The sequence below is a fragment of the Peromyscus maniculatus genome, chromosome 10 (assembly GCF_049852395.1).
Source record: "Peromyscus maniculatus bairdii isolate BWxNUB_F1_BW_parent chromosome 10, HU_Pman_BW_mat_3.1, whole genome shotgun sequence".
NCBI classification, from domain to species: Eukaryota; Metazoa; Chordata; class Mammalia; order Rodentia; family Cricetidae; genus Peromyscus; species Peromyscus maniculatus.
In genome coordinates this window covers 85,272,595-85,290,271 of record NC_134861.1, presented here as the reverse complement: position 1 = coordinate 85,290,271, position 17,677 = coordinate 85,272,595, and the positions used below count along the sequence as shown (strand labels likewise).

The 17,677-nt window shown below is 38.7% G+C and overlaps 1 protein-coding gene across 2 annotated transcripts in view; it reads right to left on the bottom strand.

Annotated features, from left to right (window-relative positions):
- Positions 1-6,563: 6,563 nt before the first annotated feature.
- Positions 6,564-17,677, bottom strand: part of LOC102924681 (albumin-like) — a 61,135-nt gene continuing 50,021 nt past the window's right edge. For both annotated transcript variants that reach the window (XM_076546601.1, XM_076546600.1), the window contains exons 10-14: positions 10,657-10,754; positions 9,450-9,588; positions 8,917-9,140; positions 8,326-8,458; positions 6,564-7,709 (exon numbers count right to left, since the gene is read on the bottom strand). In XM_076546601.1, the coding sequence (XP_076402716.1) occupies positions 7,668-7,709; positions 8,326-8,458; positions 8,917-9,140; positions 9,450-9,588; positions 10,657-10,754 (636 nt within the window). In that variant the 3' untranslated portion in view covers positions 6,564-7,667. The remainder of the gene's footprint in view (positions 7,710-8,325; positions 8,459-8,916; positions 9,141-9,449; positions 9,589-10,656; positions 10,755-17,677) is intronic.

Sequence of the window (17,677 nt, the reverse complement as noted above, 5' to 3'; positions counted from 1 at the left end):
CAACAACAACAAAAATTATAGAAAGCCTACAATCTCATGGAAACTGAATAATGCCCAAATGAATCACCAATGGGTCAAGGAAGAAATAAAGGAAGAAATTAAAGACTTCCTAAAATTCAAAGAAAATGAATGTACTACATACCCAAACTTATGGGACACTATGAAAGAAGTGCTAAGAGAAAAATTCATAGCACTAAATGCCCACATAAAGAAGATGGAGAAATCTCACATTAGTGACTTAACAGTACACCTGAAAGCTCTAGAACAAAAAGAAGCAAACTCACGCAGGAAGAATAGATGCCAGGAAATAACCAAATTGAGAGCTGAAATAAATAAAATAGAAACAAAGAGAATAATACAAAGAATCAATAAAACTAAGACTTGGTTCTTTGAAACAATCAACAAGATAGACAAGCTCTTATCCAATTAACCAAAAGGCAGAGAGAGAGCATCCAAATTAACAAAATCAGAAATGAAAAGGGAGACAGAACAATAGGCAACAAGGGAATCCAGAGAATCATCAGGTCATACTTCTAAAACTTGTACTCCACAAAACTGGAAAATCTAAAAGAAATGGACAATTTTCTGTATAGGAACCATAAACCAAAATTAAATCAAGACTAGATAAACTATTTAAATAGACCAATAACCCCTAAGGAAATAGAGTCATTAAAAGTCTCCCAACCAAAAAATGCCCAGGTACAGATGGTTTCAGTGCAGAATTCTACCAGATTTTCAAAGAAAAGCTAATTCCAATACTCTTCAAATTGTTCCACACAAAGGAAACAGAAGGAACATTACCAAATTCTTTTTATGAAGCTACAGTTACCCTGATACCCAAACCACACAAAGATGTGAAAAAGAAAGAGTATTACAGACCAATCTCCCTCATGAACATTGATACAAAGATACTCAATCAAATATTGGCAAATTGAATCCAAGAACACATCAAAAAAATTATCCACCATGACCAAGTGGGCTTCATCCGAGGGATGCAAAGATGGTTCAACATTCGAAAATCTGTCAATGTAACACACCATAAAAACAAACTTAAAGGGAAAAAAACCACACGATCATCTCATTAGATGATGAAAAAGCCTTTGAAAATATTCAACACCCCTTCATGATAAAGGTCCTAGAAAGACCAGGAATACAAGGAACATACCTAAACATAATAAAGGCAATTTACAGCAAGCCAACAGCCAATAGCCAACATCAAATTAAATGGAGAGAAACTCAAAATGATCCCACTAAAACCATGAACAAGACAAGGCTGTCTGCTCTCTCCATATTTATTCAATATAGTACTTGAAGTTCTAGCTAGAGCAATAAGACAACAAAAGGAGATCAATGGGATAGAAATTTGAAAGGAAGAAGTCAAACTTTCACTATTTGCAGACAATATGATAGTGTACATAAGTGACTCCAAAAAATTCTCCAGGGAATTCCTACAGCTGATAAACTCCTTTAGTAATGTGGCAGTATACAAGATTAACTCAGAAATATCAGTAGCCCTCCTATATACAAATGATAAAAGGGCTGAGAAAGAAATCAGAGAAACATCACCCTTTACAATAGCCACCACAAATAATACAAAATACTTTGGGATAACTCTAACTAAGCAAGTGAAGGACCTGTGTGATAAGAACTTTAAGTTTCTGAAGAAAGAAATTGAAGAAGATATCAGAAAATGGAAAGACCTCCCATGCTTGTGGATAGGTAGGATTAATGTAGTAAACATGACATTCTTACCAAAAGCAATCTACAGATTCAATGCAATCTCTATCAAAATCCCAACACAATTCTTCACAGACCTGGAAAGAATAATACTCAACTTCATATGGAAAAACAAAAAACCCAGGATAGCTAAAAGAATCCTGTACAATAAAGCAACCACTGGAGGCATCATGATCCCCTGACTTCAAGCTCTTATAGAGGTACAGTAATAAAAACAGCTTGGTATTAGCAGAAAAACTGACATGTGGACCAATGGGATCAAATTGAAGACCCTGACATTAATCTGCACATGTATGAACACCTGATTTTTTACAGAGAAGCCAAAACTGTATGATGGAAAAAAGAAAGCATCTTCAACAAATGGTGCTGGCATAACTGGATGTCAACATGGAAAAGACTGCAAATAAATCCATATCTGTCATTATGCACAAAACTCAAGTCCATGTGGATTAAAGACCTCAACATAAATTGAGTTACACTGAATTTGATAGAAAAGAAAGTAGGAAGTAGTCTTGAATGCATTGGCACAGGAGATCACTTCCTAAATATAACACCAATAACTCAGACACTGAGAACAACAGTTAATAAATGGGGCCTCTTGAAACGAAGAAGCTTTTGTAGAGTGAAAGACACAGTAAATAAAACAAAACAACAGCCTACAGAATGGGCAAAGATCTTCACCAACTCCACATCTGACAGAGGGCTGATCTACAGAATATATAAAGAACTCACGAATCTAGACGTCAAAATACCTAACAATCCAATTAAAAATGGGCTACAGAGCTAAACAGAGAATTCTAAAAGGAAGAATCCCAAATGGCTGAAGAAAGGAATTGTTCAACATCTTTAGTCATCAGGGAAATGCAAATCAAAATGACTCAGATACCATCTTACACCTGTCAGAATGGCTAACGTCCAAAACACTGAAGACAGCTTATGTTGGAGCGGATATGGAGGAAGAGGAGCACTCCTCCAGTGTTGGTGGGAATGCAAACTTGTACAGCCACTTTGGAAATCAGTATGGCGGTTTCTCAGAAAACTGGGAATCAGACTCCCTCAAGACCCAGGTATATCACTCTTGGGCATATACCCAAGGATACTCAATCATATCATAAGGACACATGCTCAACTATGTTCTTAGCAACATTATTTGTAATAGCCTGTAGCATGAATTTTAGAAGGTGTTATTAATAAAATCAAACCTGATGCCAGGTATTGGGGTGAATGCTGGAAGATCCAGAAACAGAACAGGCAATAGCTACCTCACCTTGCCAATTCCTCAGCTGATCCTGTTTCCTCAGACTGGATGCCTCTCAGCTGAACTGTGCTGCTCAAAAGTCTAAAAGTTTAACCAGGCTCTAATTCCTGCTCCTCATGCCTTATATATCTTTCTGCTTTCTACCATTACTTCTTGGGATTAAAGGCTCACTTCCTGGGATTAAAGGCATGAGTCACCATGCCTGGCTGTTTATAGTGTGGCTTTAAACTCACAAAGATCTGGATAAATCTCTGCCTCCCAAGTGATAGGATTAAAGGCATGTGTGCCACCATTTTCTGGCCTCTATATCTAGTGGCTGTTCTGTTCTCTGACCCTAGATAAGTTTATTAAGGTGCACAATATTTTGGGGAACACAATATCACCACAATAACCAGAACCTGGAAACAACCTAGATGCCCCTCAACTGAAGAATGGATTAAGAAAATGTAGTACAATGGAGTACTACTCAGCAAAGAAAAACAATGACATCATAAAATTTGCAGACAAATGTATGGAACTAGAAAATATCATCCTGAGTGAGGTAACCCAGACTCAGACATTGCATGTACTCACTCATAAGCGGATACTGTAATGCCTGCGTCCTGAGTCCTGCAACCAGACTACCAAGGAACCAACTTCCATACAACAACAAAAGCTGTCTTTATTTCAGCCAAGCCTGGCAGGGACTTTGCCCAACACTCCCAGTAAGTACAGGAGAAAGCCCCCTAACACTCATTACAAGGGGGTTATATAGGAATAGTTTACATGCAGTGGTTTACATATCTTAGGATTGGATGAGGGACCTGGGGTGAGGTAGGTCTTTGAAGTTACTGGCTGAACTATAATCGTGATGTTACTAACTGCTGACAGGATGCAGGGTATCTACAGAGATGTAAATTTTTACTCCCTATATCCTGTTTTGCTGAGTCCAGGATATATACATTTAGATTTATTGTTCAAGCCTTATCTTCACACCAGTTCAATCTCTGGTCAGATCTAAAACTGCTACTCAGCAAATATCTTTGGGGGGGGTATCATCTTTCAAGAGAACTACTAATTTTTCCCTTTCAGATACTAGATGTAAATCAAAGAATAACCTGACTGCAATCTACATCTTGAGGGAGGCTAACTAGCAGAGAGGGCCCTAGGAAGGACGCATGTATCGCCCAGCAAAGGAGAAATAGATGAGGTTTACATGAGCAAACTGGGGATGACAGGGGGTAATGGAGGGCAAGGGAAGGGGGATGAGAAGGGGGAATAGGAGGTTAGAGCTAGAACAGGGACATAGTGGGAGAGCAAGGAAAGAGATACCATGATAAATGAAGACATCATGGGAACAGAGAGAAACAGAGTGCTAGAGAAGTTTCCAGGAATCCACAAGGATAACCCCACATTAAAACTACTGGCAATAGTTGAGAGGGTGCCTAAACTGGCCTACTCCAGTTTTCAGATGGCTGAATACCCTAAATGTCATCATAGAGCCCTCATCCAGTGACTGATGGAAGCAGATGCAGAGATCCATGCCCCAGAAGCAAGGACAAGATCCCAGAGTCCAATCGATGAGAGAGGAGGGATTCTATGAGCAATGGACACTGAGATCATGATGGGAAAATGTACAGAGATGACCAGCCAATCTAGTGGACACATGAATTGTGGACAAATAGCTGAGGAGCCCCCATGGTACTGGACTAGGCACTCTGGACAGTTGTTTAGCTTGAAATGTTTAGGGGGTCCCAAAGCAGAGGGATAAGACTCATCCGTGATGCATGAGCCAGCTATTTGGAGCCCATGCTGGGACACTTTGCACAGCCTTGGTGCAGGGAGGGAGGGGCTTGGACCTGCCTCTACTGAATGTAATAGGCTCTGCTGACTTCCCTATGGGAGACCTTGCCTTGAAGAAGGTGGGAATGGAAGTAAGTTCCAGGGGAAGTCTGGGGGCAGGAGGAGGGAGGAGAGGGGAATCTGTGGTTGGTATGTAAAATGAATAGGAAATCTCTTAATAGAAATGAAAAAAATAAAAATAAAAAACAAATCAAACAAAATAATAGGACTTAATTTGCATTTTTAATAGAGCTAAAAATAATCTATAAAAAAAGAAGTCATTAACCTAACATCCCAGTATTAAATCATGTTGACATCATATCATGTCTCCAGTGTGTTATGAGACCAGCATTAATACACGTGCCCACATACAAATACACATACACACACACACACACACACACACACACACACACACACACACACACACACACACACCAGTAGGCCTGCAATATTCTGGTAGCCATCTGAATCATGAAGCAAAATACAGAGACAAACAGCTAGATGATAGACAGATGGGAACTATCCCCCAAAGGCTGATCTTGCAAAATCAGAGCTGACCTGGGCTCATTAGTATCAGATGTTGACTCTATGGGAAGCAGGAGAAGTGGAGGCTCAGGGAAGAGTGCACTGTGGAGCACAATTCTCTCTAAGTGTCAAGTTCCCCTTTGGTATCTAGGAGTGATTACTGAGGCAGTGTCTTCCAGACAGTGCATCTAGACCTGGCCCCTATTGGTCCAGTTGAATAGCAACACCTTACTCAAAATTGTCTACTATACTTCCTGGTTTCCACCAGGCCAGGTCCCAATCTTCATTCTATCCTTCCAGTCTTTCTCCTGTCTTGGATACTTTCATCAGGAAGCCAAAAAACAGGTTGAGGGAGAGGTGAGTGTGGCATATAAGAGGATTGAAAAGGACCTTTCTTTACATGGGGTCTCCTCATCTTTTCAAGTATCATGCTTTAAATGAAACTACAAAGGATTGCTAAGAGCCGGTTGTAGAATAATAGGCACAATTTGAAATCAATGATATAATAATAAACATTTCATATGGCTATGAATAGCTATATATTTAAAATCATAGACAATCCTTGGATAAGTCTACAGAATTCATAGACGATAGTATATATGAGCAATTGCCTCCTGGGAAAAGAAAAGAATCTAGCATTGAATGTAACTTTGAAATTTTTATATGACTGTTTCACCACCCAAAACACTTGTGCTACATCAATCCAGTGTGCTTCCGCACCCCTCCAGTTCACCCAGTCCCCCTTCATCAATCCAGTGTGCTTCAGAACCCCTCCAGATCACCCAGTCCCCTCTTCCAACATTGTTTCTTGAGGCATTAGGCTATCACCCTGAACTGTAGTAAATTTTTGGATCACTTACTTTATCGGTTCACTGAGCCACCTTTAAAGCCATTCCTGTCTCCTTTGTCCCGAACTCATTCTTAGAGTCCCAATGACAAAGGAATGCCATGGTTCATTAGCTTTTAGTCTCTCATTCAGAACTCTCATAATGTTGAAATTAGTTTATATGCTCACTGGCCACAACTCGGGAGAGTATTGACTTTTATTTTCATTGGGTTGCCTATAAGGAGCTAGAGCCTCTGCTGAGGAAAAGAAGAGAGAAAACTGAGTGTTTCCCAGAGCCTACAAGGCTGTGGGGATGAAGAGCACCTGAGTATTTCCCAGAGCCTACAAGGCTGTCAGGGGGAGCATGCCTTTGGAAAATACAGTCCTGGAAAATACAGAGTCATTTTTTATTAATTGCAGTAAAGAGAAAAGAAGTCAAATATTTAAAGAAATTTGTGTTCCTTAGGGTGTTGATTTCACGCCAACAGAAAAGATGAGTAAGGCTTGAGTCTTTGTGTCTCCTTTTCTCGCAGTATACTGAAAAACAAAAAAGTGTCTTTTAAAATTGGAATATGTTTTCCAAAACTATTTTTAGAAATTTTGAATCTCTTAAAATCTTTTTGCAATTTTCAGTGGTCTAGACAGCCTAAGCATGACCTAGACTTAGCTCACCTCCCTCACTCAGGGACAGATGATACACTGTTGCCTGTTCTGACACCTGCTCTTCCTCACTGGTCCCATCAGGGCCCTCATGTGTCAGGTCATAAGTCTCACCATTTCTCAAGACCTACTTATTCCCTAATTTATTAAAAATGAAAGCTGTCTTCTCAGAATGCAACAAAATTTCCTTTTCCTTCTAAAATGGAAATAATTTTGAAATAACCCTATATATGTAGGTTCTTTGATTGAATACACAATATATATGTGTTTTCGTGTGGAGAAACTTTTATTTTGCCACCTTATTCCATTGTTGGTCTATTTTTTAAATTCTCTTCCAAAATATTTCAAACAATAGTTATCATTATAGCTCTGTTCAATTATCTACATTTTCAAATGCTGTTTTGAAATCTGAATATAAATTCTGTCAAAGCTTGACATGTGACACATCAGAGATTTGGAAACAGATCATTTATTATGAAACAGGAACCCCCATAAAAAAGCTCCATTAAATATGAAATGAATTTATAGAAGTACTGAGTCAAACTCTGCAGAATCAACAATACACAATTGTTTTGACTAAAAAATGTTCTTTCATTCTCTCCCTAGTTTGGCTGCCCCTTGGGTAAATTGCATTGATCTAGACCTTTATGTATTCATTTTCTTATATGCAAATTGGTGAACATACACAAGGGCCTAAGATTGGTGGCAGGTGCTAGTCTACATGGCTCTTGCCAAATGGTCAGCAAATCTTAGCCATTTTAGGAAAAATGCATATGATTGCTTTTTTAAAAAAAATCCCAAATACACTTACCTGAGATGCTTGTGATTGTGATGTGTTTAGGCTAAGGCTGCTTGGCTTGCAGCAACAAGTTTTGGGCCCTGAAAACACACACACACACACACACACACACACACACACACACACACACACACACACACACAAAATGATACATGTTAGAAAAATACTAGCAAGACTATTGGAATTTGCACCTCCACAGTTTTCAGTGATTATAATGTAAATTCACATGCCTTGCATCACTTAATTACAGTTCTCCTAGAATTCTTAAACAAAGCTCACTGATATCTGTTGTATCCAAAAGACTAAAGTAAACTCTTGTTAGGGCATGGGGGGAAATGTGAAATGATTCAGACATGTAATTGTAAATGTTCTCCTCTCACGTGTGATATTAGTCAGTTCAAAGTGTAACATTTCAAGACAAGGATTAAATGAGTTAATGATTCTGGGCTTTACAAATATTTCTTTGTTCTTAAGTGTCATAAGTTTGGAATTGAATGACCTTTATGAACATTTTATATGCTACAGTGTGGTAGGACACACAACTTAAGAGCTATGAAAGTCAGTTTGTATTACAGTTCTGTAGTGAACAAGATCTAGATTGATCACATCATTCAGCATATGAGTGTCTAATCCTCAACCTGACCAAATGCACACAAATGGAAACTGAACATATTAAAGTGCAAAATGCTCTGTTACCTCTTCAGAGAAGCAGGCCTCCTTGTCGTCAGCCTTGCAGCACTTATCCAAGAAAGCTGCAAAATCGCCCATCACGGTCTTCAACTGCTCATCTGTAGCCTTGGGTTTGTGTTTCACCAGCTGAGCAAGTGCCCTGCATTAGGACAGAGAGCAGGAAGAGCAAGGAAATGTTGACTCCCATGCAGGAAACCAAGACAGCAAGGATGGCGAGGCCACAGTTCAAGATTATACATCTTGAGCTAAGTGACTTTGGCTTCCAGGACCAAGCAGGCCATTGCCAGACTTAGTATTCTTGACTGTGTATGAGGGCAATTAGGGCCACTTGGCTAGGACTGGATGAAATGGAATAATCAATGCAAGTCACTCAGTGTTTTACGTAGTTTCCAGAAAATTCCTGAAAGACTTCTCTCTTTGCACTTAATAAACAGAATTTTGCTCTCTAACATCTGCCCCATTTGGAGTTAATAATGGGGATGTTATAAGAATTAAACAAAGCCAAGCAAGAGGAGATTGCTGGGTCTCTGTCACTGATACTTGTAGAGGAAGCAATACCCGGGAAAAAAACCTATGCAATTAGAAAATATTGCTCACATTTGTTTCTTTATCTGTTTCTCCTTCTTGGAAAGTGTGCAGATACCAGCATTGAAGGTGAAGGTCTCAGCTTTAAATTCTTTGGGGACATATGTTTCATCTACTGGCAGAGCAGAGAAGCATGGTCGCCTTTCTACCACAGATCCATTACAACACTTAGTGACCTGATCACTCACTGGAGTCTTCTCATGCAGCACACATACCCAGTTCAGGATCTCTGTCAGCTAAGGGACAGGCAGAGAGGAGGAGAACAGTCAATAGATCCACAGACACTCACTTTCTGATGCACTAAAAGAACTGCCATATTGAATTAACAACTATGAATTCAACATTGATTGCCATAGTGATTTATTTATCTTTGAAACCAAACATATGACTTATAAAATTCTCTTTCACTTTAATATAGGTACCCATATCAGTTACCATATACACATGCACATATCAGCATACCCTTGCTCCTAAAAGTTAGAAGTGTCAATGTCTGAAGACAAAAACCAAGCACTGCTGACTTAATCATAGTTTAAAAGACTCACATAATCTTCCACACAGGGCAGTCTCTTTGCTTCAGGAAGCATGCAGCACTTGCTGCCCACCTTCCCTAGGTTTCTTGCAGCTTCCACAAGAATTGGAGTCGACACCTGAGGTGCTTTCTGAGTGTAACGAATTAGGAGCCTGTTATAAAAAAATTACTTATTTGTTTCCATCCAGACAAGAAACTGGTCTGCTGTAAAGTATTTCAACAAGAGAAAATTTACCCCAAGTCAACTAAGATAGTTTTTCCACATGAACCAAAGTTCTTCACTTCCAGGATGATAGCATAGTATTAGAGGAAGGCCTTCTCCTGAGCAATTAGCTACATGTCCATGAAAATTTGCTGGAGCATATGATCTTAGTCTTAGATCTGTACTATAATCATAAGGAAGTGAGTTACATTTCTCTAGTCTAACAGTATTAATGTACTTGGTGCTGCTTGAAATAAATTCTATCACAAACTTACACGTATTAACACTGTGATAATCTTAAAAATACTGATGAAAAGATGGCTGGTTTAATAGAGACTGCACAAGGATTAAATGAAAGCAAATAATGTGTCTGCCTGGTACATTATCTAGCATCTAATAACATCTAGTATTTAACAATGAAACATAATAATAAAAGTCAGTGAATGACTGTAATCTACTCAAGTGAAGAAATCATGTCAACTCCAAATGCTAGAGTTAGAAGAGCACTAAAACTGTAACAACCTGAATAAGGAATAATGTGTCTTCACTTTACCTCCATAGATAAGGTTCTATGGAATTGGGACATTACTCCAGCAGCGCATTCAGAATCTATCTCTTCTAAAAATGAAATTCCATAGGAATACAAAATCACAACTATGAAAGTTTAGGTATAACTCTCAAGCTCCAATGTTTTCTGAAGTGAACCCTTATTCATGTATCATTTGAATGTTATCTAAATCTTTTGTTATATTTTTATGTTCAGCATTTCTACCAATTCTTGAGGTTTTGCTATCCAAAGCATGCTCTTTCTTGTTCTACCCTATATTGTTCTACTGCTTGCTCATAAACTCTGCCTAACCTTTGAAGGATACTCCCAGCTCCAATATATCAAGGTTTTCTATGAGCCCAGGATTATAAATAATGTGTTTTCATTACTAAGGCCACATGCTCGGTCACCTATACATTGCTTTAAGTAATTTAATTGACCAAGAGAAAAAATAGCTAAAAAACTACTCACGCATTTTGGAATCCATACTCGCCAAGCTTCTCAAAAAGTTCACAGTTAGATTTGACTACATTCTTAGGCTCTTCTACAAGAGGAGGAAGTTCACCAAGCTGCAACATAAAAGAATTGTGTTTATAGCATCCTTCCTGAGAACCCAGTGTAAGTCACTTGCATTTCTCCCTTCCTTCTGTCCAAATAGACTTCAGGAGATCTTCCCTGTTATGTCTGTCACATTACATTGAAATTGTCCCTTCTATCTGCAAGGTCATTTGGTGCAATAAGTCAATAAGAATCTTCAGGCTCTGGGATTCAATGGCTGTGTTTGTACCAGGTCACCTGACTTATTTTCTTGTTGTCCAACTGTTCTTCCCATGTCTAATCTTCCCCTCTACAGCAGCATTGCATGTACTTAACTAGAACTGTTCTGTTAACCAACTAAATGGATGAAATTAAAATCACACCTAGTCAATAGCAGACCTTCAATAGACAACAGCCACCATTTTTAGGCAATCTCTCTAGTTGGATCTTGAGGTCTCTGAGATGAGAAAATCTACTTCCAGACTCAGTCACAGATTAGTGCCTGTTACTCAGAAGCTTCTTTAAGGTATAATTCTCTTCTGGCCCCAAATAGGTCACAAACCAGTGTATTTTGATAGGAACCCAGAAGTCTGCCACAACAAATTTGCAAGTATAACTTCTTGTAAAATTACTCCAAAACCTTCTCCAAAATGTTTGAAAGAATTTTCAAGTAATAGAGTATACAAACTCCTTTGAGATATTAGAGCTAATAGTGGACAACTGGAGGATTGGGTTGTAGAAGTAACCATCTTATTCAATCAGAAACACAGAACCAATGCAACGAAGAAAGCCAAGAGGTCAGAGCAATAGCTAAGAGCTAAAAACCTTACACTTCCTCTCATGGTGGTCCTACCTCTCCGAAAGAGAGCGACTTTTTGTGTGTTTGTCTTTATAAAGACTTTCTGTTCTGCCTTGTCATTGGTTGTATAACCAACCACATGACCTCCTTGTCACAGCCTGTCTGTACAGATGTCCAGGTCTTCTATGGCTGGTGTTGAGTTTAAAGGCATGTGTCTCCAATGCTGGCTGTATCCTTGAACCACAGAGATCTACCTAGCTCTGCCTACCAAGTGCTGGGATTAAAAGCGTGCACAACCAGCACCTAGCTTCTGTGATGGCTTGCTGTTAGCTCTGACACCCGGACAACTTTATTTATTAACATACAAATCACATTTTAGTACAAATAAAATATCACCATATCTCCCCTTTTCTATTTTAATAAAAAGAAAAAAGGAAGAAGGTTATAACTAACATAAGAAAACTGTATACAAAAGTACAAAAATAACTATATACCATATATACAAGTAATAAATACCTAAACAATGTCTAGTCCATTTGTATTTGACAAATTCAGAGAAAATAATTCCATTATCTATCCTATTTTGGTAAGTCCAAAATGTACCTAATTCACTTTCTCTCCTAATTAATCTTCAACTATAACTAACTAATCTTCAATTCCCTCAGAGATCCAAGAAGGAAATAATATTACCTAACAAAAATTAAAACAGGAAGTAGATGCAAGCAACTTCCAAAAAATTGTGACTTGACAGAAATAGCCTGCTGCCTGGACAGTCACCTGAGGTTTCTCCAGTGTTGGGGCATCATCTTTAGCCTATAGGCTTAGCGTATCTGACAGACTCATTTGTGAATTAGGATATACACAAGGTCAACAGTTCAACCTCACTGTGGTGGTATTCTAATTGTACTGAAATGTGATTTTGATTGTATGTTAATAAATAAAGTTGCCCGGGGTCAGAGCTATTAGAGCCATAGCAAGAGTGTGGCGGTGGTGGCACACGCCTTTAATCCCATAGATCTCTGTGTGTTCAGGGATACAGCCAGCATTGGAGACATATGCCTTTAAGACCTAGGGGGCTGTACATTCAGACAGTGACGAGGCAGTCACGTGTTTGGGTTTACAACCAATGAGAAGGCAGAACAAAATACTATAAATAGACAAACAGACAGGAAATAGGTCTCTTTCGGGAAGCTGGGACACCGCAGGCGGAAGGGTGAGATTTTAGCTCTGAGCTCTGACCTCTCGGCTTTCTCTTTCACATTGTTTCTGTGTTTCTTATTTAATAAGACTGTTGATTGCATCAACATCTGGCGCCCAACGTGACAAGAATCCATTAAAAACCACTTGGCTTGGCTGCAGGTCCGCTTTCCCGCAAGGGCAGCAGGCGGCCGGCAGCGGCAGGCGGCGGCAGGCGCCGGTCAGCTTCTTAGTCCAAGGAGCGGCTTCTTAGCCTGGGTCTAGGTCTGCTTGACCTCAGACTGGACTATTGGTGAGCTGCTTGCTTAAATCGTGCATGCTTAAAGCCAGTGTTACAGGTGTTACAAACAACTCAGACCTGCCCTGCCGAACACGGCCCTGCCTGTAAAGCCAACACACGTGGTCAGCTTAAGGAAGCCAGACCCAAGCCTTGACTCGGCACAAGAGGGAAAACGTGGCTGGATTTAAGCTTTAGCCAGCTACGCTTTCTTGTGCGTTCTCTCTCTCTCTCTCTCTTCTCTCTCTCTCTCTCTCTCTCTCTCTCTCTCTCTCTCTCTCTCTCTCTCTCTCTGGATTTACACCTGGGACACTAGGTGGCTGTTTTGAAAATCCCCTCGGATTTCTACTGTTCTACGCAGATTTGGTAAGTCATAACATATCAGATATTTTAAAGGAAACTATCTAAAAGAGAATTTTTTCCACATTAAAAAACAAATGGGTTTTATGTGTACATTGAGGAAAATTGGTTTTTGTTCGAAATTTTAGGCAGTCTGACAATGGAACAACTATATAATATTAGTATTGGTGGAATTATGCAGCTTATCACTATGCTAATCCACATTTTAATATTTAAAAAGATAGTCAATTTAAGTGCCAGGATAACAGCTTTAGAAGAACTTGTTAAACCTGTAAAAATTCAGAAAGAAGAAACTAACAGTGAAGTTGTTTCAAGTCGGGATCATAAGGTTGCAGAAAGAAAGCCTGTTTTCACACAGTCACCCTTAATTTATCCTGTAACCATACAGCAGATGCCTGATCAAATGGCTACACAAAATATTTGGGCTCCAATTGAAATGTTGGATTTAAAAAGGATTAAGGAGGCAATAGTATCTTATGGCATGCATTCCCCATATGTAAAGCAAATGTTAAACTCTTGGTCAACATATGATAGGATAGTACCACAGGATTGGCGGGACCTTGCACAAGGTGTTCTGGAACCCAGCCAGAGACTTCAATTTCTGACCTGGTTTAAGGAGGAGGCTAAAAACATAGAAAAACAATGGAGGGATAAAGGAATACAAGTTTGCCAGGATCAGCTTATTGGAGAAGGCCAATATGCTTCAGTACAAACACAATGTTTATATGATGTCCAAACCCTAATTTTATGTCGAACAGCAGCCTTGAATGCATGGGACAGGTTTGAGGAACCAGGAAAAAAATCTGAGTCATTTACAAAGGTGATACAAGGCCCAAAAGAGTCTTTTACAGATTTTTTACAAAGACTGGCTTCAGCAGTAAAGAGAATGGTCTCGGATTCAGAAGCTGGTAAGGCAATAATTGAATCTTTGGCCTTTGAGAATGCAAATGCAGCATGCAAAAGAATAATCAGGCCATTAAGGGCAAGATCTGGACCTATGGAAGATTGGATTAGAGAAACAATTAATGTTGAGGCTGATGAGCATGATGATACATGGGTAGGAAAAGTAATTTCAAAAGGTTTGAGGAGTGTTAGATGTTTTGGATGTGGAAAGCAAGGACATTTTAAAAGGGACTGTAGACAGGTCATTCTTAGAAAAAATGTTTCTTCAAGGAACAATGGCAACAGAATGCCCCTTCCGTCTGGAGTATGCAGAAGGTGTGGTAAGGGAAAACACTGGACCAACGAATGTAGATCAACAAAGGACAGACAGGGTAATCCTTTGCCTCAGTCTTTGGGAAACTCCCAGAGGGGCCTCACGCAGGCCCAGGTTGCAAATCCAGTTCAAACCTTTCCTGCAGCCATAGAGGAAATCCCTGCTCTGAGCGATTAAATAACCAAATGCCTATTGGAATAAATCATGCTGGTCAGAATGATGAAACAGAGAGAATAGAAAATTCAGGAGAAAACATAAAGAAAATTTTTTGGCAAACTTCTATTAATGAACAAAGACCAAAATTAACGATAAAAATAAATGGTGTTTTGTTGTCTGGTCTGGTAGACACAGGTGCGGACGTTACCATAATTGCACCAGAATTTTGGCATCCAACTTGGCCTCTTCAGGAGGTAAACGTTCAACTGTTAGGAATTGGGACATTATCTCAGGTGAAACAGAGTACAAGATGGCTTGAATGTATAGGTCCAGAAGGACAGAGAGGAAAATTAAAACCATATGTGGCTAACATAACTATGAACCTGTGGGGTCGAGACTTGTTGCAACAATGGAATACTCAGATTAACATCCCTCCAATCTCAGAAACAAATCATAAACTAGCACATGTTACTGAGAGAAATATTAGAAGATTTTGTTCTAATGAGTGGTCACCAGCCATCCATATTATACAAGAACAGGGCACAATAACTGATGATCTTCCAAAGACACCAACAGCTCTACCTTTAAAATGGTTAACAGACAAGCCTGTATGGGTCCAGCAATGGCCTTTAACAACAGAGAAACTCCAGGCTTTAGAAGAGCTGGTAGAAGAACAGTAAAATGCTCAGCATATTGAAGAATCAACCAGCCCTTGGAATTCTCCTGTATTTGTTATTAAAAAGAAATCTGGTAAATGGAGAATGGTAACAGACCTTAGAGCAATTAACAAAGTAATTCAGCCAATGGGCTCTCTACAATCTGGGATGCCTTTGCCTACTCTGTTACCAAAAGGATGGCCTCTCATAGTTATTGATTTAAAAGACTGTTTCTTTTCAATACCCTTACAAGAAAAAGACAGAGAAAGATTTGCTTTTACAGTACCTACTTATAATAATTCTCAACCGGTTAACAGATTTCAATGGAGGGTCCTCCTACAGGGAATGTTGAATAGCCCAACTCTGTGCCAATACTTTGTACAAGAGCCATTGGAAGTGATACGTAAAAAATTTCCTAAATCTATAATTTATCATTATATGGACGATATTTTACTAGCTGACTCAAATGCAGATACTTTAGAAATAATGTTTGAAGAAGTAAAGAAAATTTTGCCTTGCTGGGGATTACAAATTGCTCCTGAAAAGATACAAAGAGGAGATTCTATTAATTATTTAGGATATAAAATAGAGCTACAAAAAATTAGACCCCAAAACGTGCAAATTAGGAGAGATAGACTACAGACTCTTAATGACTTTCAAAGATTATTTGGAAATATTTCTCATCTACGAACTATTGTTGGGGTAAAAAATGATGAACTGACTAATTTGTTCAAAATTTTAGAAGGTGACAAGGACTTAAATAGTCCAAGAGAATTATCACCTGAAGCTGAGAAAGAATTGGCCTTGGTAGAAAAGAAAGTACATGAAGGACACGTGGATCATATTGATCCAAGGCTGGATTGCATTTTGGTTATTTTACCTTCTAGTCGTTCTCCTACTGGAATATTAATGCAGAGGGAAGATATTATATTGGAATGGATATTTTTACCAAATAAACCAAATAAAAAATTAAAAACTTATGTGTAAAAAATCTCTGACTTGATTTACAAAGGAAAATTGAGACCTCGTCAATTAGCAGGCATAGACCCAGTAGAAATTGTACCATTAAATAAGGAGGAGATTGAAAAATTATGGACAGAAAGTGAACCTTGGCAAAGAGCTTGCAGTAATTTTTTGGGAGAAATTAACAGCAAATATCCCAAAAGCAATAGAATTTATCTTATAAAGTGAGCTGATTGGATCTTGCCTCGAATTGTATGGCAAAAACCCATATCTGGAGTTCGTATATTTTATACAGATGCCAACAAAGAAGGAAAGGCAGGTTACAAATCAGAAAATTTAAGTAAAGTGGTTCAAAGTCCGTATAATTCAGTTCAAAAATCAGAATTGTATGCTATTCTGTTGGTATTAATGGATTTTTCAGAACCTCTCAACATAGTAAATGACTCTCAGTATGCTGAAAGAGTGGTGTTACATATTGAGACTGCAGAATTTATCCCCGATGCTTCAGAATTAACTTCACTATTTATTCAATTACAAGATACAATCAGGAAAAGGAATCATCCCTTATATATAACTCACATTCGACCCCATACGGGTCTGCCAGGCCCTCTAGCACAAGGCAATGATGAGATTGATAAAGTATTGATAGGAAATGTGCTGGAGGCCTCCGAATTTCATAAAAAACATCATATCAATAGTAAAGGTATAAAAAAGGATTTTTCCATAACCTGGCAACAAGCCAAAGAAATAGTAAAGAAATGTCCTACTTGTTCCTTCTACAATCAAACGCCATTACCAGCAGGATGTAACCCAAAGGGTACTCAGAGAAATGAAATCTGGCAGATGGACGTGTTTCACTTTGCAGAATTTGGAAAATTGAAATATGTACACCACAACATTGATACTTATTCAGGATTTCAATGGGCAACTGCTTTGAGTTCTGAAAAAGCTGATTCTGTAATCACTCATTTGCTAGAAGTTATGGCCATCATGGGTATACCTGCACAAATCAAAACTGACAATGCTCCATCATATGTCTCTGTTAAAATGAAACAGTTTTTTGCTTATTACAATATAAAGCATGTTACAGGTATACCACATAATCCTACAGGTCAAGCAGTTATAGAAAGATCAAACAGAACTCTAAAGGATATGCTAAATAAACAGAAATGGGTAACAAAAACCCCCAGAAATAGACTGCATAATGCTCTTTTAACTTTGAATTTTCTGAATGCCAATGAGAAAGGAACAACAGCTGCAGAGAGACATTGGATAATAGAAAAAACTACAGAATTAAATCAGCCTATATACTTTAAGGATGTGCTGACCTC